The following is a 23939-nucleotide window of genomic DNA, read 5'->3' as shown; positions in this document are numbered from 1 at the left end:
TTTATCTCATTATTATGACTTTTTATCTCATTATTTTGACTTTTTATCTCATTATTATGACTTTTTATCTCATTATTTTGACTTTTTATCTCATTATTACGACTTTTTATCTCATTATTATGACTTTTTATCTCATTATTATGACTTTTTATCTCATTATTTTGACTTTTTATCTCATTATTACGACTTTTTATCTCATTATTATGACTTTTTATCTCATTATTACGACTTTTTATCTCATTATTATGACTTTTTATCTCATTATTATGATTATGATATCAAATGTGCTCATGTGTCACTGATCACTCATATACTGTGGTCTGTAACTCTGACATTAATGTATATTTGTAATATTATTGTGTTTTGAATCGTCTGGAATAAAGAAAGACATTTGATGATGTCTCCTTTGGGTCTAAGATCTCAGGATGGGTGATATTTTTCACTGTTTTCTCCTCTTTTGTAGATCAAATGTAATCTATAACAAACATAATCATAAACTACAGCTCTTATATGTATTCACATTTGTAAACATTAAAAGATTTTATTAAAACACAAGTTTTTTGGTATTTTTCAGACATTAACACGATCAGGATTGTTAGATTGTTTTTAAAATAATGGATTAAAATCCAGCCTTTTCAGTCCAAACCAAAGGAAATACATTACTCTGCAAAACTTTCAGACAGGTGTGAAAAAAACTCTAAACCAAGAATGCTTTCAAAAATATAAACAATTGTTTATTATTATCAATTTGCAAAATGCAAAGTGAGCGAAGAAAAGAAAAATGTAAATCAAATCGATATTTGGTGTTACTACCCTTTGCCATCAACCAGCATCAATTCTTATTGGTACACCTGCACAAATTCAGGGATTTTGTAGGATTATAGTCAGGTGTCTGATCACCCAATTATTCCAAACAGGTGCTAATGATCACTACATTTCACATGTGGGCTGAAACAGTCATTACATGAAACAGAAACAGCTGTGTAGGAGGCTTCAAATTGGGAACGGTCAAACTCTGCTACCAAGGTGAGGCCTTTTCATGCCTTTAATAGCTGAAGATTGACAGGAAACATGTGAGAGAGAGAGGACGACACGCAGCAGAGTTCAGACTGACAGAGCCGCTCCTCTTCCTGGAGTGAACACAGCTTGATAACGCCTCCCTCCTCCTCCTGCTCTGAAACACAGCCAGCTCCACTCTGAACTCCACTTATTTCCTGGTTCCCTCCCCTTCAGATCTACACTTTGAAAATGGGTGGAACCAACATGGTGGTGACGTGCAGGAGCTGACAAGCCCCACCCACTGCACACACACCTGTTGTTGAGATCAGAGCTCAGACTAGTTTCACTTCTGGGGAAGAGAAACTCACACAGGCGTCGGCACTGAGAGGTGAAATGGCGCAGAAAGGAGTTCAGCTGGACCGGGAAACCTTCTCTTGTTCCATCTGTCTGGATCTACTGAAGGATCCGGTGGCTATTCCCTGTGGACACAGCTACTGCATGAACTGTATTAAAAGCTACTGGGATGAAGAGGAGGGGAAGAAAACACACAGCTGCCCTCAGTGCAGGCAGAGCTTCACACCGAGGCCTGCCCTGCTGAAAAACACCATGTTAGCAGTTATAGTGGAGGAACTGAAGAAGACTGGACTCCAAGCTGCTCCTGATGATCGCTGCTATGCTGGACCTGAGGATGTGGGGTGTGATGTCTGCACTGGGAGGAAACTCAAAGCCCTCAAGTCCTGTCTCTTCTGTCTGGCCTCTTATTGTGAGGAACACCTGCAGCTTCATTACAACGTAGCTGCTTTAAAGAAACACAAGCTGGTGGAGCCCTCCAAGAAGCTGCAGGAGAACATCTGCTCTCGTCACGATGAGGTGATGAAGATGTTCTGCCGTACTGATCAGCAGTGTATCTGCTACCTCTGCCTTGATGACGAACATAAAGGCCACGACACAGTCTCAGCTGCAGCAGAAAGGAGCGAGAGGCAGAGAGAGCTAGAGGGGAGTCGACTAAACATCCAGCAGAGGATCCAGGACAGAGAGAAAGATGTGAAGCTGCTTCAGCAGCAGGTGGAGGCCATCAACCGCTCTGCTGATAAAGCAGTGGAGGACAGCCAGAAGAGCTTCAGCCAGCTGATCCGTCTCATGAAGAAAAGAAGCTCTGATGTGAAGCAGCAGGTCAGATCCCAGCAGGAAACTGAAGTGAGTCGAGTCAAAGAGCTTCAGGAGGAGCTGGAGCAGGAGATCACTGAGCTGAAGAGGAAAGACGCTGAGCTGGTGCAACTCTCACATACAGAGGATCACACCCAGTTTCTCCACAGCTACACCTCACTGTCTCCACTCACTGAATCTACATCCAGCTTCAAGATCCGTCCTCTGAGACACTTTGAGGACGTGACGGCGGCTGTGTCAGAAGTCACAGAGACACTACAGGACGTCCTGAGAGAGAAATGGACAAACGTCTCACTGACTGTGACTGAAGTGGATGTTTCACCGTCAAATCCACGAGCAGAGCCCAAGACCAGAGCTGACTTCTTAAGATACTCACGTGAAATCACACTGGATCCAAACACAGCAAACAAATGTCTGTTATTATCTGAGGGGAACAGAAAAGCAACATACATGAGTGAAGAACAGTCTTATTCTGATCACACAGACAGATTCATTGGATATCCTCAGGTCCTGAGTAGAGAGAGTCTGACTGGACGTTGTTACTGGGAGGTGGAGTGGAGAGGAGGAGTTTTTGTAGCAGTCGCATACAAGAATATGAGCAGAGCAGAGACATTTGGAGGAAATGAAAACTCTTGGGCGTTATGTTGTAACAACGACATCAACAGTTATTTCTTTGAGCACAACAAAGTCTCAACTCCCGTCTCAGGTCCTCCGTCCTCCAGAGTCGGAGTGTACCTGGATCACAGTGCAGGTGTTCTGTCCTTCTACAGCGTCTCTGAAACCATGACTCTCCTCCACAGAGTCCAGACCACATTCACTCAGCCTCTCTGTGCTGGACTTTGTCTTTGTTATATGTTTGGAGCCACTGCTGAGTTGTGTAAACTCAAATAGACAGAAGTAATTTAATGGTTAAATCCTGAGTTTTAATCCTCAAACCTATTTTCTCTCCACGTTTGTTGCTGAGAGCTGATTTTTCTTTTCACGCCTCGGCTGCACACAGATCAGCTGTCAATCAAACATTGTGGGCGGGACTTTGACATCTTGTCTTGAGTTGTTGTGTAAATGTTTGAGTGTCTTTAGGTGGCGCTCCTTCCTGCGTCTGTTTAGCCACGGAGGCTAAATCACTGCTCACGATGATGTGTGTTCTTCACCTGAACTCACATTTCTCTGCATGAAAATGGAAACTTGTGTGTGCTCTAAATGTCTGAATATGTGATTTATATTGATGCATTTGTGTGTTGTTGTTTCTTTTTCTCGATCAAAGTAACAGAAGAGTTCAGGACCTGTACTTCAGCACTGCCTATATCAAGAACTGTCCACAAGATGGCAATCACCAGGAACATCGACTGTGCTCATGTGTCACTGATCACTCATATACTGTGGTCTGTAACTCTGACATTAATGTACATTTGTAATATTATTGTGTCTCATTTTGACTTTTTATCTCATTATTATTATGACTTTTTATCTCATTATTATGACTTTTTATCTCATTATTATGATTTTTATCTCATTATTATGACTTTTTATCTCATTATTATGACTTTTTATCTCATTATTATGACTTTTTATCTCATTATTATGACTTTTTATCTCATTATTATGACTTTTATCTCATTATTATGACTTTTTATCTCATTATTATGACTTTTATCTCATTATTATGACTTTTTATCTCATTATTATGACGTTTATCTCATTATTATGACTTTTATCTCATTATTATGACTTTTTATCTCATTATTTAAACTTTTATGTCATTATTATGACTTTTTATGTCATTATTACAACTTTTTATCTCATTATTACAACTTTTTATCTCTTAATTTAAACTTTTTATCTCATTATGACTTTTTTATCTCATAATCATGACTTTTTATCTCATTATTATGACTTTTTATCTCATTATTATGTCTTTTTATCTCATTATTACGACTTTTTATCTCATTATTACGACTTTTTATCTCATTATTATGACTTTTTATCTCATTATTATGACTTTTTATCTCATTATTATGACTTTTTATCTCATTATTACGACTTTTTATCTCATTATTACGACTTTTTATCTAATTATTACAACTTTTTATCTCATTATTACGACTTTTTATCTCATTATTACGACTTTTTATCTCATTATTATGACTTTTTATCTCATAATCATGATTCTGATATCAAATGTGCTCATGTGTCACTGATCACTCATATACTGTGGTCTGTAACTCTGACATTAATGTACATTTGTAATATTATTGTGTTTTGAATCGTCTGGAATAAAGAAATACATTTGATGATGTCTCCTTTGGGTCTAAGATCTCAGGATGGGTGATATTTTTCACTGTTTTCTCCTCTTTTGTAGATCAAATGTAATCTATAACAAACACAATCATAAACTACAGCTCTTATATGTTTTCACATTTATAAACATTAAAAGATTTTATTAAAACACAAGTTTTTTGGTATTTTTTTAACAGTTTAACACGATCAGGATTGTTAGATTAAATTCCAGTCTTATCCAAAACGGAGAAAATATATTTAATTTTTGTAACATCTACGTTTATTCAACTACTGTATGTTTTTAATGATTCATTACGCTTTAAAATATACATTATATACTTAATGATGTCCTTGAGTTTGACACTCTGTACAAATATAATGAAATATGACATGAATATTACAACACGAGAACACTTTCTTTTATATTTCTCTCTTTTCTCCTTATTGGTTTTACAACTTCCTGATGTTTGCGTTTGTTCTGTCTTTGTTGCTGAATTAACGCAGCTTAAAGATATTAATATGAATATTGATGTTAGGGTAAAAATGTGTCTGTCTCTCTCTCTCTCTCTCTCCTTCTCTTCCTGTCTCCGGTGCAGACAGATGTCAAAAGTTATCTCAGGACACTTTACAGAGTAGGTAAAGACCACACTCTCTGACTTATTTATCATTTACAGAGACCCAACAATTCCCCCGTAGAGTACGGTGGAGACGAAAACCTTCACTATAACAGACAGGAACGTCAGACAGACCCAGCTCTGTGGAGGACGGACATCTGTCTGCACCGGAGAGAGGAAGAGAAGGAGAGAGAAAGAGAGGAAAGACAGACAGATGGACAGAGAGAGAGAAAGACAGACAGAGAGACACAAAGACAGACAGAGAGAGAGAGACACACAGAGAGAGAGAGACAAAGACAGACACAAAGACAGACAGAGAGAGAGACAGACAGACAGATGGACAGAGACAAAGACAGACACAAAGACAGACAGAGAGAGAGACAAAGACAGACAGAGAGAGACAAAGACAGACACAAAGACAGACAGAGAGAGACAAAGACAGACAGAGAGAGACAAAGACAGACAGATGGACAGAGACAGAGACAAAGACAGACACAAAGACAGACAGAGAGAGACAAAGACAGACAGAGAGAGACAAAGACAGACAGATGGACAGAGACAGAGACAAAGACAGACACAAAGACAGACAGAGACAGAGACAAAGACAGACACAAAGACAGACAGAGAGAGACAAAGACAGACAGAGAGAGACAAAGACAGACAGATGGACAGAGACAGAGACAAAGACAGACACAAAGACAGACAGAGAGAGACAAAGACAGACAGATGGACAGAGACAGAGACAAAGACAGACACTTCCAGAGATGCAAGCAGCCAAAGAGTATCAGTAACTATAATAGTATGTATAGTAATGTGAATATGACTCATATGTTATGGCGGTTAATACAGAAGAAAGCCAAGATGAAAAACAAACACAAAGACACAGGAACCTTAAAGAGAAACAGATTTTGTGCATCTATAAAAAAAAGAAATCTGTTATCTGGATGTTTATTTCACAACAAAGTCAACACACACACACACACACACACACACACACACACACACACACACACACACACACACACACACACACACACACACACACACACACACACACACACACACACACACACACACACACACCATAAACACAACATAAAAACGCACAGAACACACTTATTGTGTACTGGCACAGTATTACATCAATATATCTGGAAACCACTTCTTTGGATTTCTTTCCACCAGTAAAATGATTTTAATGCTATTTTCAAGAGCTGAAATCAAATGCATATACATATATATATATATATATATATATATATATATATATATATATGCATTTATGCTTGTTTCTCCTTTTTGTTTGCAGCTTTTTAGAGATTTAATTCAAAAAGCTGCAAAAAAAAAAGACAAAAACAAACACAAAGAGACAGGAACCTTAAAAAGAAACACATCATTTATGCATTTATATATACATACATACATATATATATATATGTATATACATATATATGTATCTGTTAACTGGATGTTTATTTCACAACAAAGCCAACCCCCCCGCCCACTCGCGAGTTTTCAACCAATGACGCGCGCGCACCCACCTCTCGTCTGCCTATCAACCCGCGTGCAGCCCAGCGCATGACGTAACACCCAGTCTGAAAGTGCAATGGCGATATTGGACAATAACAGCCGTCGCTTTCGGGGGAGCGCGTCTCTATTATGTGGCTAAGCCGAGGAAAGCACCTCCAGTCGGCCTCGAACACACGCACCTCACATCTGCGACGACCCGCGACCAGGAAAGGGGATCTCACAGCCTCTGCGCGCGATGACAGTTTAGACTAAGAAAAAAACGCAGGTGAGTGGAAAAAACTCTCATGGTTGCAACAGCATTTGCAGAAAGAGCCCAGCCCCCCCTCCACAGCTGGTCTCTCCAGGCTGCAAAGCGCGAGATGGGAAAGGGGCGTGGCGGCGTGCAGCAGCAGCATCCTGGGTACCACTTCTGACTCCAAGGATGCTGATAGCTTAGCAACAAGGAAGCAGAGCAGAGACAATGGATGTGCCATTTGTCAGCATCGTTACCGGGTAGGCTGAGCAGAGGAGTGTGTTCGCCGGGAGTGTGTGTGTGTGTGTGTGTGTGTGTGTGTGTGGAGAGAGAGAGGGAGGCGGTGCGTCGGTTCGTGCCAAGTGAAGCACGAGAAGGAGCCGGAGCCTGAATGTAAACAAAGGGTGCGGGCCTCCCAGCTGGCCTGCGATGGAGCATCCGTGTGGGCTCTTAAAGCAGGAGAGGACGTGCGTGTCTCCGTGCACGGTGGACGGTGTGTACTGTTGCGTGGAGGAGAGGCAGCATGCGGTGTTCGAGCACCGCACATCTGGAGCAAAGTGCCGGAAAACTGCAGGTCTGCTGCAACTCTCCGCTCTTTTAAGCCTCCTGTCCCCCCTCAGGTGTCACTGACACCCTTTACCCTCGGGGTTGATTTGACCCCAGCCATGCACACATCCAGAGAATGATCATAATCAAAGTGTGACAGGTGTTTTATGGGTATTTGTTGACGACTTAAATATCATTTTAAAGTAAACTCAGCGCCCCAAACACCTGCTTACACATCCAGGATCCCTAAAACGTGACTTCGGGGATACAGGGGAAACATATTGACTGATCTCAAATTGGATCATGGGTTATTTGGTTGTGTTCTTTAAAGTAAGTATGTTATATTAAGAGTTATTTTGAGTTATTTATAATGTTTGGAATGAAGGCAACTTACATTATAAAGGACAGCGGCGTGTGTTGTGTTCAGGGCCAATCCGACCTCAGGAAAAACAAACATTTACATACATTTCATACGTATTTGAAGTGTAAAATCGATAATAATAATGGTTATATCGTCCAAATGATCACATTGACAGTGCAACAAGTATGTGTACAGTACAATGTAAACATATCATAGTGCCAGGTTTTAGGTTATTCCCAATTTTCCTCATAAAATCAGGAAAAGTCATTAAATATAAAGCAAACAAAAGGATGTTTTTAGAGATGTTAAACATTGAATTGGGTCAATTTGACCCCAAGGAAAACAGGGTTTATCAAAATAAACAAAATCATGACTAAGCTGCCTGCACAGCACTGTAACTTGAATTAATGAATGCATTTATTTATTTATTTCGGTATAAATTCAGCTTATATTAAGATTTCTGAGACACAATCCAGGGACACGTTTGAGTCCAGAGTCGTAAAAACCTCCAAACACACTCATCTCATCTTCAGCCGCTTATCCGGGGTCGGGTCGCGGGGGCAGCAGCTTTAGCAGGGGACCCCAAACTTCCCTTTCCCGGGCCACATTAACCAGCTCTAACTGGGGGATCCTGAGGCGTTCCCAGGCCAGTGTGGAGATCTGATCTCTCCACCTGGTCCTGGGTCTTCCTCGAGGCCTCCTCCCAGCTGGACGTGCCTGGAACACCTCCCTAGGGAGGCGCCCAGGGTTCATCCTTACCAGATGATCCTGAACCACCTCAACTGGCTCCTTTCAACACAAAGGAGCAGCGGCTCTACTCCAAGTTCCTCACGAATGCTGAACTTCTCCCCCTCTCTCTAAGGGAGACTCCAGCCCCCCTCCTGAGGAAACACATTTCGGCCGCTTGAACCCGCGACCTGGTTCTTTGGGTCCTGACCCAGCTTTCATGACCACAGGTGAGGGTAGGAACCAGGACTGAGCGGTAGATCCAGAGCTTTGCCTTCCTCAGCTCTCTTTACGTCACAACGCTGCGGTAGAGCGACTGCAGCACCTGATTGCAACCGATTCTGATTTCTGATTTTACACCTTTGACCTTCAAAACGAATACAAAATACAAAAGAATCAGATCACGGACATTAGAAACGAATCAGCGCACTTGAATTTCGGACAAAATAAAGAAAAGTGCAAAGAGCTCAAAACCCCAAAAAGTACAAAAACATTCAACTTCATTTTCCATACTATGAATAAATGACTGAATGCTTTATTTCAAACATGTGCAAAATAAATTACACTTGAAGCACGAGTCGTTAAAACCCTTAGTATGTTTGAAAAGGAGCATTAGCTTATTAACTCCTACCCCTTCTCCACTTAAGTACCTAGTACTGTAGGTTTTCTTACTTCCTGTGTATCCTATTGTTTTAATACGCTCAACAAAACAAACGATCACCAACTAACAACACAATAACCGCTTGTGTAAAAATAAATAAATGACACGTATGGCAAACTGAGAGACCCCTGGTGTTTGTCGTCCCCCTCTTCTTCCCCGTACCTCGTAAACACCGTCCGTCTGTACCGTTGTTGGACTTCGCTCGTGGTTGGACGTCGTCTGAGCTCCTTCGCTCGTCTGTTCCACACTTTCACTCCACACATTAAAATGCAAAAGGTGTTTAAAGTCGAGCGTGCGTACGGATGTTTAGGATTCAGTTCCCCCCTCGGATTATAACCCTAACCCTTCTCTCGGAAAACACATGCTTGAACATTTACTGGTAACGAGTTGTTTGTTGCTCTACGCATGATTTGTGCTGTCGTTCCTATAAAGTCTTTCAAAGCCGACTAGAGTTCAGCGTGATTTCATATTCTCAGGACGGTTTTTGCAGATTTTGACCCCTCGAACATAAATACAGTGTTTTTTTTACAGTAGTTGGAGTCTTTAGTTTCTCAAACGTCCATTAAATGTCTTAAAAATGACACTTAATTGACCATATAATGCTTCCAGTGATCTTTTACTTCTATTACTCAAATGTCATTTTATGTTTTCCAACACTTAATTCTACTTTAATGTCTTTTTCAGATATCATTTTATATGCGTTTCTCTCCAATGCTTCATGTAAAACACTTTGAATTTCCTTGTTGTTGAAATAATCTTGCCTGCATCAAATTGATCTTGTGTTGTGTGTGTGTGTGTGTGTGTGTGTGTGTGTGTGTCCGCTCCCCGCCTCTCTCCAGGTGTGACGTGTGAACATGGCCACACAGGAGCCGTCCCCTCCCTCGTCCATGGAGAGCAATAAGCCGGGCTTCCCCAAGAAGATCCTGGGCAACAAGCTGGAGGACAAGCACCTGTGCAACTGCTGCCACAACATCCTGCGACGGCCGTTCCAGGCCCAGTGCGGACATCGCTTCTGCTCCTACTGCTTCAACAGGACTGTGAGGTGAGGGCACGCGTCACCCAGAGCACTGGTTCTCCAACTTTGTGCGTGACGTACCACTGAAATACCTCTCTCCAGTCCCACCACTAAGGGCGCACTCACACTGTCCTTCCATAACGGGCCAAAACAGGTTTTACGGGTAAAGCCTAGTGCGTTTGACCAGTGTGAGTGCAACCGTACTGCGCATAACTGCGGCCAGCTCGCCGTCCACGGCCCGTCTGAGAGAGATGGGCTTTTGTAGAGCCGTTTGCACATGCACGAGCACGAGCGTGCGCACGTGTACGAGCATGAGGCCTAAAGCGGGTCTGACGTCATGTTATTTGCGCCTATTCGGACATAGAAAATAGAAGGAGGGACCATGCGCGGACATTTAACAACAACAACAATGGTGGTGAAAGGTTCACGTTGGTGTGATGCGGAGGTGGAGTGTTTACTGCAGATTTGGTCGATGAAAAGATTCAAAAACAGTCGACAAGACGCACAAAAACTCAGAGGTCTACGGAAAGATCTGGAAACAAAGCCACGCATCGCCATGACGTCATCAATGCGTGTGACGTGTTACGGCGTGATGACGTATAGGCAGCGAGAAGCATTCGCCGAGGCCCAGGTAGTGTGAGTACAAACGGGCCTGGAGGGGGGGACAAGTACCCTAAAGCACAGGGCACGGTACGGACGCACAGTTTGAGTGCGCCCTAAGATCTAAGTTCCTCATAGGAAGAGGATTTATTTGTAGCCGTTAAAACACACACGGCGTTCCCAGGCCAGTGTGGAGATCTAATCTCTCCACCTGGTCCTGGGTCTTCCCCGAGGCCTCCTCCCAGCTGGACGTGCCTGGAACACCTCCCTAGGGAGGCGCCCAGGGTTCATCCTTACCAGATGATCCTGAACCACCTCAACTGGCTCCTTTCACAATCATATATAAATAATAATACAGTCTCTTTATACACTTCATCCATAATAATACGTTATCACTGATCTGTTGACGATGTTTTCTATTTAGAAACGGAGTCAGAGAAGTATCCAGCAATGTCGGTAGGACTAAATAAGAAACGTAGTGCAGTAAAGAGTGTTTGCGTACGTGTGGATCTGCAGTGTATCTGTGGTGTTGTTGCAGTAACGGACCCCAGAAGTGCAGCGCCTGCATCAAAGAGGACATCTTTGAGGATCCAACATCCATTTTGAAACCAGGATGTGTGAGTGTCAAACCGTTTTTATTCCACTTTAGTCTTGAACTGGAGTCGTCGTTCAGTTTCAATGTACTGATGGATGTGTTTAGTATGTTTAGTGTGTGTGTGTGTGTGTGTGTGTGTGTGTGTGTGTATGTATGTGTGTGTGTGTGTATGTGTGTGTGTGTGTGTATGTGTATGTGTGTGTGTGTGTATGTACGGTAAATGTATAGTTTAATGAAAGTTTAATGGTTTTGTCTAAAACCCAGAATTATCTTCATACTTTCCAGTAGTTATAAATATCAGAAGGACCTAAAACAGCTGTTTAAATGAATACTTTAAGTCAGAGGTTCATTTTGACTTTTTAAAATTAGTTTCAGGTTGATTTTGACTATTTTAAATTAGTTTCTGGTTGATTTTGACTATTTTAAATTAGTTTCTGGTTGATTTTGACTATTTTAAATTAGTTTCTGGTTGATTTTGACTATTTTAAATTAGTTTCTGGTTGATTTTGACTATTTTAAATTAGTTTCAGGTTGATTTTCACTATTATAAATTACTTTCAGGTTGATTTTGACTATTTTAAATTAGTTTCAGGTTGATTTTGACTATTTTAGATTAGTTTCAGGTTGATTTTGACTATTTTAAATTAGTTTCAGGTTGATTTTGACTATTTTAAATTAGTTTCTGGTTGATTTTCACTATTATAAATTAGTTTCAGGTTGATTTTGACTATTTTAAATTAGTTTCAGGTTGATTTTCACTATTATAAATTAGTTTCAGGTTGATTTTCACTGTTTTAAATTAGTTTCTGGTTGATTTTGACTATTTTAAATTAGTTTCTGGTTGATTTTGACTATTTTAAATTAGTTTCTGGTTGATTTTGACTATTTTAAATTAGTTTCAGGTTGATTTTCACTATTATAAATTAGTTTCTGGTTGATTTTCACTATTATAAATTAGTTTCAGTTTGATTTTCACTATTATAAATTAGTTTCTGGTTGATTTTCACTATTTTAAATTAGTTTCAGGTTGATTTTCACTATTATAAATTAGTTTCAGGTTGATTTTCACTATTATAAATTAGTTTCTGGTTGATTTTCACTATTTTAAATTAGTTTCAGGTTGATTTTGACTATTTTAAATTAGTTCCAGGTTGATTTTGACTATTTTAAATTAGTTTCAGGTAGATTTTGACTATTTTAAGTTAGTTTCAGGTTGATTTTGACCATTTTAAATTAGTTTCAGGTTGATTTTGACTATTTTAAATTAGCTTCAGGTTGATTTTCACTATTATAAATTACTTTCAGGTTGATTTTCACTATTTTAAATTACTTTCAGGTTGATTTTCACTATTATAAATTACTTTCAGGTTGATTTTAACTATTTTAAATTAGTTTCAGGTTCATTTTGACTATTATAAATTAGTTTCAGGTTGATTTTGACTATTATAAATTAGTTTCAGGTTGATTTTCACTATTATAAATTACTTTCAGGTTCATTTTGACTATTATAAATTAGTTTCAGGTTGATTTTGACTATTATAAATTAGTTTCAGGTTGATGTTGACTATTTAAATTAGTTTCAGGTTGATGTTGTCTATTTTTAAACGATTTTCAGTTTCATTTTGACTAGTTTACCACAGTTCAGTTTCACTTTGATGCCCCTGCACAGTATAAAGTAAAAACATTGTCTATTTCCTTTGGTCAAGCAGCGACACAGAGTCAGTAAAACGATGTGAAAATCCAGAAAGTCCAGAAGTTTGATCAGCAAACACTTTCCAAAGACACAAAGCAAAGAAAGCCACATAGACTAAACTCTAACTTTAAACTAAATAACTATAAATAAAAGTCCCTTTTACTGTTTGTCTCTCCACTGCATGTCACCAGATAAGGCAAATTACTCTTGATGGTGGATTAAATGCATTTTTTCTCGTCTCTCGCCCCGTTTTTTATCTTTAAACATGAACAAACTGCACAAGAAGTCTTTAATTGCACGTGATAATGGATGAGAAAGTGACTTTTTCAGCTCACTGACCTGCAGCCACAGTTCAGACCAGATGGTTAATTTGTTGAGCACGAGGGAATTTTTCTCTCGTCTCTTCTTCTGTGCTCTGCTGAAAACACATGTAGAGTGACAGATGTAAACTCATAACTTAGTTTTCCTGATTAAATAATCTATAACATGTCAGAGGAAAGGTGGAGACACTCTAACAGCAAATTGCTCATTTGTTTGTTTCCCTTTTGTTTTTGTTTCCAGGCTTTTCCTGACAACGCAGTTCGAAGGGAAGTAGAAAACCTTTCGGCGATTTGCATCAATGAAAGTTGCACCTGGAGAGGCAGCATCAAAGAGTACGAGGTGAGGTGACCTGGGACCTGTGACCTACGTGCAGGATTGATTTTTTTGCTTTTTGTTTTTCTGTTTTGTTTTTTAAACGTCGCACTCACACTGTCCATCTGTACTGTGCCCGAACGGGCTCCATGGGTAAAGCCTAGTTCGTTTGACCAGTGTGAGTGCAACCGTACCGCGCCTAGCTGCGGCCCGCTTGCCGGCCGCGGCCCGTTTGGGAGAGGTGGGCTTTTGTAAAGCATGTGCGCACGTGTACCAGCACCAGGCCTGCGGCGGCTCTGACGTTTTATGTGCGCCTGTTTGGACATAGAAAAAAGAACGAGGGACCATGCACGGACATTTAAAACAATGGCGGTGAAAGGTTCACGTTGATGTGATGCGGAGGTGGAGTGTTTACTGCAGATTTGGTCGATGAAAAGATTCAAAAACAGTCGACAAGATGCACAAAAACTCTGAGGTCTACGGAAAGATCTGGAAACAAAGGGACGCATCGTGATGACGTCAATCAATGCGCGTGACGTGTTACGACGTGATGACGTATGGACAGCGAGAAGCATTCTCCGAGGCCCAGGTAGTGTGAGTACAAACAGGCCTGGAGGGGGGGGACAAGGACCCTAAAGCACGGGGCACGCGATGGACGCACAGTGTGAGTGCGCCCTGATTGTGTATGAAATGGACCAAAAAGTGTTTTTTGTGTGTTATACGTTGCTAGCTTATCTTGCCTTGCTTTGTTTGTTTGATTTTAAGTCACAGAACACGGGAGTTTCTGGTCTGCCGCCGCCTCTGTCGGTCTGTTTGTGTTTAGTGCTGCAGCTAACATTTCTTTTCATCATGGATTAATCTGCCGTACATTTTCTTAGATTAATCACTCAATCGTTTAGTCTATAAAATGTCATTTAAGTCCAAGGTCTTTTAAAGGTCTTGCTTCGTCCAAAACCAGACAGTATTAAGTTTACTGTGATATAAAACAATGAAAAGCAGGACATCTCCATATTTGAGTGGAGAGTGTTTTCTGCCGTTTTTGCATCAAAAATTCCAGAAGGTTATCGAAATAGTCACTGATTTTCTGTTTTTCTGTTTTCTGTCGATCGACTTAACGTTTAGTCAACCAACTGTTGCGGCTCTAATTGTGTTATTGTGTGACTTAAAAGGTTATGAACCAGCAAAACTAACAACTAACTGACTGTTACAGCTCTAATTGTGTTGATGTGTGACTTAAAAGGTTATGAACTAGCAAAACTAACAACTAACTGACTGTTACGGCTCTAATTGTGTTGATGTGTGACTTAAAAGGTTATGAACTAGCAAAACTAACAACTAACTGACTGTTACGGCTCTAATTGTGTTGATGTGTGACTTAAAAGGTTATGAACTAGCAAAACTAACAGCTAACTGACTGTTACAGCTCTAATTGTGTTGATGTGTGACTTAAAAGGTTATGAACTAGCAAAACTAACAACTAACTGACTGTTACGGCTCTAATTGTGTTGATGTGTGACTTAAAAGGTTATGAACTAGCAAAACTAACAACTAACTGACTGTTACAGCTCTAATTGTGTTATTGTGTGACTTAAAAGGTTATGAACTAGCAAAACTAACAACTAACTGACTGTTACGGCTCTAATTGTGTTGATGTGTGACTTAAAAGGTTATGAACCAGCAAAACTAACAACTAACTGACTGTTACGGCTCTAATTGTGTTATTGTGTGACTTAAAAGGTTATGAACCAGCAAAACTAACAACTAACTAACTGATGGATGCAGCAGTAGACCAGCAACTCACGCGTTCTGTGCGGTAAAATTACCGTTTTTGTCAACGGAGTCCGGTGGCTTTTAAGAGAGCGACATAAAGGCTTCAGTTCCCCGTCTGACCGCAAAGCAAAGTGTTGGAAATGGTCTAAATAGAGCGTACACTCGTGCCGAACTCGCACAACCCCTATTCCAAAGATGTGAACCGTCCCTTTAAAGCTCCACTTTTTTTTTTTTTTACAGCTTACCCACGAGGGGAAGTGCGAGTTCATGATCATCCCCTGCCCCTCCTGTAAAGAACGGATCCGCTTCAACGAACAAGAGCGCCATAATGAGCGCGAGTGCCCGGAGAGGACGCTCAACTGCAAGTACTGCAAGGAGCCGTTTCACTTCAAGAACATCAAGGTTAGAAATGACTGATTTAAACTCAGCTCAGTCACATCACAGCACAGATGTGTGTGTCTTCCAAAGAAACATCTTGTTGTCGTTTATTTCCCCCAGGCACACGATGAGATCTGTCCCAAGTACCCGATGATCTGCGAAGGCTGCGCCAAGAAGAAAATACCCAGAGAAAAGGTGAATCTGCGAACAACACGCATGCTCTCGTGGGTTATTACCATCACATTCAAGTCACAGAGAAACTTGGAAACCTTTGAAGGTATTTCCAGAATCCTCCACCATCTGGAACAAACGAGATCCTGTCGAGATACAAAGATTACATTTTGTATGAAAATAATAAAATAACGGCATTTTCATCCAGATGGTTAAAAGAGTCTTTTTTTAGGATTCTGTAAATACCTTCTTACCGGCTGTAAATGTGGTTAAACAGCCTCCTGTGAACACGCATGTAACGATAATAAATTAAAGACACAAACTGGGGATAAGTATTAAGTCCTTTGCTAACTTTGCTAATAATACTGAAAGTTCCAGTGTGTTGGATTGAGAGGGATCTATTGGCAGGAGTGTTTTCATTCATGTATAATCACCTGAAACTAAGAATCACATTGTTTTCGTTAGCTGTGACTGAGCTTCTCATATCTACGCAGAGTGGTTCTGTAGCTTCTACCAATAGACTGTAAAAATAACAGACGTAGCCAACGCGACGTCACCCATTGGTTTGTGGACTACTGTTTGAAGTCAGAAGTTTGGCATTTGGCCGTCGCCATCTTGGTATTTTGGAGCCAGATGTGACAATATTTGGAGAAGAGGGCAGAGCTAATGGTGTCCATTCTGCAACTTTTAGCTAAACGCTAAAGAAGGAAAATGATTTTAAACCGGCTGATGTAAATCCACCTCATCCTGAGCGGGGGCGCTACAGACGTTGGCGCCATTAATCAAGTCAAGTCAAGTCGTGTCAGGAGATCTTTATTGTCCCCGGAGGGCAATTTGCAGCACAGTCAGCAGCAAAAACAACAGTAAAATGCACAATAATGACACATACGATGACAAAGAGCTAATAGTTAAAGAGATGGAATACACATGACATGAGTGACATGAGTGACATGAGACAACAATTAATAATCATCAATCAACAAAGTGCAACAGTGCCGCACTGGATACAAACGGGATCAAAATAAGGAGTTAAAGTGAGCACAGTGCTATCAATTGTTAAGAAGGCCAACAGCCATGTAATCCGCATGTACTCCAGTGTACTCCGCTTTAAAATAGGCAGTGCCCTAAAATGACCAGCTCATTTAAGCCCATGCTAGCTAGCTTGGTTAGCAAGGTGGAACCACTGAACGCAGATCCAAACATTTTAGGCGACCAGAATGTTCCAGTCAAATGTGACCCTCTCACAGTTTGTTTCCACTTCATCAGAGTCCTAAACGATAACACTGACGACACCCAAAACCACGTTTGCGACTGTTTTGTTGCATCGCTAAGCCTCTCATCGTGAAGCCCAGCGCTAATGCATCCCCTGTTTTATCCTATTTGACTCTAAATGGGACCGTTAATTAACCAGATGAACATCATGCTGTACTGAAGAAGAGAGCGAGACCAAAAACAGTTTACTGAGGCGACAAATCAACTGTGAAGTAGGGTCATTTTCTCATTGACTTCTATTCAGAGTCAGTCCCCCTGCTGGACATTGGAGAGAATGCAGCTTTAAGGCACTTCACCATTGACTTCACTTCACTTTTCAGATCTATACTTCTGTGCAGTTTATGGTTCTACTATATGTTTGGAAAGGGGGTACTCAGTAAATGAATGACACTAAATCCTACACGCTGCACCTTTTAAAAGGCTCTTTGTTGTTTATGTTTCAGTATGTGGACCATATCAAGTTCTGCAGCAAATTCAGAACGCCGTGTCGATTTCATGTTGTGGGATGTGACATGTCTGTAAGTAGCCTGATCATAACCTTTACATATTCACGCATTCATGTTCAGATCAGGCGCTGTATGAGCATTATTGAGAGGGGAAGTTTCTTCCATCACCCCATATTAATTCTTCCCTTCTGAGATTTATTGTCAACATTTTTTTATATGTATTGTTTCAGTTCAGTTCAGTTCTGACACCTTTATTCTAACTTCATTCATTCATCTTCAACCCCTTATCCCAGGGTCAGGGTCGCTAATCCCTCTTCTGTCGCCTCCCTTTTTGTAGGTGGAAAAGGAAAAGATTCATGACCATGAGCGCGCCTTCGCCTACGAGCACCTCAACCTGTTGCTGCACTACATTATGGGCATGAAAGTGAGCATGGAGGGCCTGCAGCCCCAGGGACTGGAACTAGCCGGACACAAACTGGTGGAGCTCCAACAGTCCCTCAGGGAGCTCGAGGCCAGAGTCTCCCAGCTTAGCACCACCTCCTCTGGGCCTCCCGTGCAGGGAGCCGCCGCCGCCGCCGCCTCCTCCTCATCCTCCAGCTCCGGTCCCCCTGGTCCACCCGCTGCAGCTGCCCTCCCTCCACCCCCCACTCTGGCTCCCACTCTGTCCGTGTCTACCTCCTTCACGCCCCTGCCCAGCTCGGTGGGTGCGGCGCTGGAGCTCCAGCTCCACAGCGAGAAGACCAAGGTGGTGGAGCTGGGCCGCAGGTGTACGGAGCTCGAGGTTAAATCCGGCACGTTTGAAAACGTGGTGTGCGTCCTGAACAGAGAGGTGGAGAGGTTTGCCACCACCATGGAGGCCAGCAACCGTCAGCACAAACTGGACCAGGACAAGATCGAGGCTCTGAGTAATAAGGTGGGTCTGGAACGGCGCCCACTTGGCTGCTGCTAACGCCACACATCACACTCCGTCTTCTGGGACTCATAGCTCAGTCAGATTTAAACACACAGACATGATGCACATATTTTTAGATTCAGTGTCACTTACACTTTCCATCCTATCATTATCACATCATACCATATTTGCATTGCCCATAAATGTCACTTAGAACACATACAAAAAGACGCTCCTCATAACCATCATATTTTTAGGTCTTTTTCAGTATCAAAGTAATCCAGTTGTCTGTACATCCATGGGTACACTGCAAACAGCAACTGCTGTTTCATTTATTCATCCATCTTTAACCGCTTGTCCCTGTCGGGGTCGGGGTCGAGGGGGGTAGGAACCGATCCCAGCTGACATAGGGCGTGAGGCGGGGTACACCCTGGACAGGACGCCAGTCTATCACAGGACACATAGAGACGAACAGAGACAGACAACCATTCACACCTACGGGCAAATTTAGAGTCATCAATGAACCGAACACCTGCACGTCTTTGGACCGTGGGAGGAAACCGGAGAACCCGGAGAAAACCCACGCAGACACGGGGAGAACATGCAAACTCCACACAGAAAGGCCCCAGCCGGGATGGGAACCTCGCTGTGAGGCGACAGTGCTAACCACTACACCACCGTAGTCCTGATGTCAAGTTGCCTATTTAAACTAAAAGCAGAGGATTCAAATTCATCACTCGCTGAATCTGTAGTGACATTAAGTTCCAGCACTAAGAGCATGATTACCCCCCAAACAGAAGCAACACAAAGTAAATTAATGAGTGACTTCTTTTGTGTTGCATTGCCGGTGTATATTCTGTGACATTAAGTTTGGATCTATTCTCCCCAACATGGATTCCTGGAGCACTAACACGCTCCTCTGTCCACATACATGCAGACGTTTGTTCTGTGTTGAAAACCTGTGGACATAACGACCAAAACAGCTCAAAATTGCAATATTTTAAGTGATGTGATTTCTAAGTAGCCCAACTTATTCTATAAACAAGTAGGGACATGTCTAGCTAAGACATGTAGTGAGCGTGAAAAGTGCGTTCATGTGGTAAATCCTGTGCCGGTAAAGCTCAGCGTGTGTTTGTGTTTCCAGGTGCGACAGCTGGAGAGGACCGTGGGGCTGAAGGACCTCACGGTGGCTGAGATGGAGGGCCGACTGAGGGAAATGTCTGCCACGACGTTTGACGGCGTCTTTGTCTGGAGGATCTCCGATTTCGCCAAAAAGAGACAGGATGCCATCGCGGGTCGAGCCCCTGCCATGTTTTCACCAGGTAACGTTGTCCGTAACGGGTTAGAGGTCCCTATAGGTCCAGTGTTTGAGAACCAACGCGAAACAGAGCGGTATGAATCTTACCTGAATCCGACCTGTGTTTATATTAATTTTTGAAAAAGCGACAGTATTGAAAAAGGAATGATCAACACCTGGTCGACCCGAACGTGATGCTCCATCAATCAGGGCGCACTCACACTGTCCTTCCGTCCCGTGCCCCGGGCTTTAGGGTCCTTGTCCCCCCCTCCAGGCCCGTTTGTACTCACACTACCTGGGCCTTGCGCGAATGCTTCTTGCCGTCCATATGTCATCACGCGTTAACACGTCACACGCATTGATGACGTCATGGCGATGTGTGGCTTTCTTTCCAAATCTTTCCATAGACCTCAGAGTTTTTGTACGTCTTGTCGACTGTTTTTGAATCTTTTCATCGACCAAATCTGCAGTAAACACTCCACCTCCGCATCACACCAACGTGAACCTTTCACCGCCATTGCTGTTGTTGTTAAATGTCCGTGCATGGTGTGAGTGCGACGTTAGGTTCAAAAAGTGCAGTAATGCTCGCCATTTATACGTGCAGATTACAAGGGAAGACACGTTTATTTGTATAGCACAATTCAACAACAAGGCAATTCAAAGTGCTTCACATGAAACATTGAACGCACACGCAAACACTCTGAGACATGAGGCCACACAATATGACCTTACCTGACCCGTTTAAACTGCATATTCCTGGACCCAGCCAGACTTGGGTCGTGGGTCCGGTCCTGGTTCCATAGCAACCTAGTAAACCTGTTTAATCCACTTCTACAGAAGCCTCCTTATCTGCAGAAGGCGACTAAAGCTGACTCTCCCTCCTCTTCTTCCTTGCAGCCTTCTACACCAGTAAGTACGGCTATAAGATGTGTCTGCGGATCTATCTGAACGGAGACGGGACAGGGCGTGGCAGCCACTTGTCCCTGTTCTTTGTGGTGATGAGAGGATTGAGTGACGCTCTGCTCAAATGGCCTTTCAACCAGAAGGTAGAAGTATTTAATATTTAATATTCCCTCACATAAATACTTGTGGGATGCGTCAAAAGTAGGGATGGGCGTTTTAGGTCATTTCAATATTCAAATACTTCCATTACCTGACGAATGAGTACTCGAGTACTCTCAGTATGTTTGTTTTACTTGTGCGGCTCACAGCTACGTCATGATTCTGTCACTTTCTGACTAAATAGCGTCATGGAAATTACATATTTATATTCTTAATATTACAAACTAACAAAACTCTTTAAAGCGAGTCATTTGGTGCCTTTAACGCCGGGATATAAATGTAAGACAGGTTCCTGTTGATGAGTCACCTGCAGACAGAAGCACCTCACACTCGCTCTCTTTTCCAAACCCTCCTGGAGAAAATGTATCATGACAGAGGACGACAACACTCAGGGCTGATTTGGAACATGTCGGAAAAGCAAATGGCAGCTCCTCACCGCTGTGTGGCGAATATAATCCAACCATGGAACTGTGTTTTACCCGTGTATCACGTATAGGGGGCCTCACTCTATTAAAGCCTACACAGCGCGAATAGTGACATCAGCAACGAGTGCTCGCGGACTCGAGTAATCTTGCCCATCCCTAGTCAAGTGTCTTCTCTTCGACCAATAGTCCAAGCTTACGTCTATGAACCGTTTAGATTTAAATCGCTGCAACGATTAGCTGGTTAATAGCTGAAGAGTTGTCAACTATTAAATTAAGCACCAACTATTTTGATAATCGATGAATTGCTTCGAGAAAAAAGGGCAAAATTCTCTGATTTCAGCTTCTTAAATGTGAATATTTTCTTTTCTTTTTTTTAAATTTAAGACATTCAATTTTGCTTTTTCTCCCGCTACTTTCTGACATTTTATAAGACCAAAGAACTAATCAGTTAATCAAGAAAATAACTGACGGATCAAAAACTTCGCACAAGGTTTATAATAAATACAATGGAAGATCTAAGATGTGTTGCGTGCTCTTGGACAACCGGGTAAAAAACAGGATACAGAGGAAGGCAAAGTGAAACTTAAAGTCACCACCATTGACTGAACTCATAAAGGACAGGACTCTGGAGGGTCTGAGCACCAGGGCTTGTGTTAGAGGAGACTGTGAGATCCCCCCCAGGCGCACTGGGAAGAACGTGTTGTCTGTTGTAGGGGGGGATCTGGAATAGTCTTCCCTCCACTATAAGGGAATGCCCACATATTCCTCTTTTAAAGGTCAACTCAAAAAGTGGCTTAAACCAAATCAAAAGTGCGACCACTGACTCGACTGTGTCATATTGCACATGACGTCTTATTTCATTGCTTTATCCTGTGTGGGTCTGGTGTCCTCCTGAGTGTGTCATGTATTGTGCGGTGTGTCTTCTTGTGTCTCTTCTATTTGTATTTTATTTATTTATTTAGTAGTATTTGTATTTTTTCAATTTTTTTTAGCAGGGACTATGGATGCAAATAAGCATCTTTGCTATAATCCGGCACTTTTACAGTGATATGTTGTTATTGTTGTTCATTAATGTGCACTGTCCCTAACAAATAAAGGATTGAGTGATTGATATTAAGGCCCACAGGGGTGTAAACATGTTGGCTTTTTTTTATCCACTACATCAATGCTTGCTAGGATTGTTCTCTTGCTTTTCAGGATTTTATGATTTCGTTGCGACGGTGGGGTAAATCATAGAACGCGGCGTCCTCGTCACTTAGTAAACAAGTCTTCAACAGTAGACGACCGATGCTCAGCCATCTCTCTCCTTTGCCTCGTCTCCAGGTGACTCTGATGCTGCTGGACCAGAGCAACAGGGAACACATCATCGACGCATTTCGACCCGATGTCACTTCCTCTTCCTTCCAGCGACCGGTGAGCGAGATGAACATCGCCAGCGGCTGCCCGCTCTTCTGCCCGCTCTCCAAGCTTGACGCCAAGAACTCGTACATCCGCGACGACACCATCTTCATCAAGGCGATCGTGGACCTCACCGGCCTCTAGGCGACCCCGGGGGGTGGTATACGGTTTGGCAAACCAAGGCAGCTCTTTGACCATTTAAAAAAGGCGTCCTCTCGGCTCAATCGTGGTCCCTTTAGGGCTCCGTTCAGGCATCTTCCTGTCCCCTGCAGCTTTAGGGAGGCAAAACATGCTCGCAACTGTATGCACGCGGCTGCAGTTTGCTCCGTCCAGACGGCGCTGGCATCGTCATACCCCCCGGTGATCTCTGTGCGAGAACCACCGTCATCGCTGTACATTTCGGGTGCAACAAGCGTATTTTTTTTCCCTTTCGACACCGCTCCCGTGATGGATACAGTGTCCGCTGTACACACGTTTTCAGTAGGACGCAGACGGAAGCGAGCGCAAGTGCAGCGTGGTCAGTGCAGCGTTGAGTAGAGACGCGAACAGTTATGATGGAGTGATTTTTTGTTTTTTAAATCTCCTTCGTTCGCGGAGACCTTACCGAACACGCAGAGTGCGTTAGAAGAGGGTTGTAGATTACAGGTAGTTGATGTGATCATTCTGATGACTTATAATAGAGTTAGAGCATGGCTTGATGCAGTTTTTGCCTTTTTTTTTTCTTGCAGATTGTGGATATTGTGAGCTTCTCAATTCCAGTGTCGAGTGAATTTGCATAGACAAACGTGGAGTTATGTTATGAATAAGATTACAGGCATTTCTTTTGCCTTTTTTTTTTCTTTCCCCGGGGCGCACAAAGCGAATGCCGCTGGCGTTTCTTTAAGTATAAAACGGCTCCTTTATTGGGACTTGAGCTCTACGGAAGGTTCCTCGTTCGTTGTTGAACTCGTTAGTGAAGTAGCCATCCGTGATGGTGGACATTGCCTGCATGTCTTTTTGGAACCAGGCTATTTTAACGTGTAAAGTGAGTGTTGCGTATTTGTTCCTATTAAGGGTCGGTGGTTCTGATTGGTGGTTTGGTACATCTGTGGAAGATACAGTGGAGTTACCAAGGAGTCAGGGCAGCTTGTTGCCGGTCAAGCCTGAGGCATAAAACTCTTGACAAACATACGTAGCGGG

General features: G+C 42.3%; 2 protein-coding genes across 2 annotated transcripts; both read left to right on the top strand.

Moving 5' to 3' along the window:
- The first annotated feature begins 1377 nt into the window (after positions 1 to 1377).
- Positions 1378 to 3610, top strand: LOC310958880 (tripartite motif-containing protein 16-like). Its single transcript, XM_083930023.1, has one exon. It carries the CDS (start codon positions 1393 to 1395, stop codon positions 3055 to 3057), a length of 1665 nt encoding a protein of 554 aa, XP_083786149.1. The 5' UTR covers positions 1378 to 1392; the 3' UTR covers positions 3058 to 3610.
- Positions 3611 to 6790: 3180 nt separating this feature from the next.
- On the top strand, positions 6791 to 23126 carry LOC310958876 (TNF receptor-associated factor 2-like). Its single transcript, XM_083930017.1, has 11 exons — positions 6791 to 6852; positions 9953 to 10155; positions 11267 to 11345; positions 13578 to 13676; positions 15660 to 15821; positions 15918 to 15992; positions 17684 to 17758; positions 18024 to 18599; positions 19723 to 19900; positions 20773 to 20921; positions 22686 to 23126. Exons 2-11 carry the CDS (start codon positions 9968 to 9970, stop codon positions 22902 to 22904), a joined length of 1800 nt encoding a protein of 599 aa, XP_083786143.1. The 5' UTR covers positions 6791 to 6852; positions 9953 to 9967; the 3' UTR covers positions 22905 to 23126.
- The last annotated feature ends 813 nt before the right edge of the window (positions 23127 to 23939 follow it).

Source organism: Echiichthys vipera, assembly GCF_963691815.1.
Source record: "Echiichthys vipera genome assembly, chromosome: 16".
NCBI classification, from domain to species: Eukaryota; Metazoa; Chordata; class Actinopteri; order Perciformes; family Trachinidae; genus Echiichthys; species Echiichthys vipera.
This window is presented reverse-complemented; position numbering and strand designations above follow the sequence as displayed.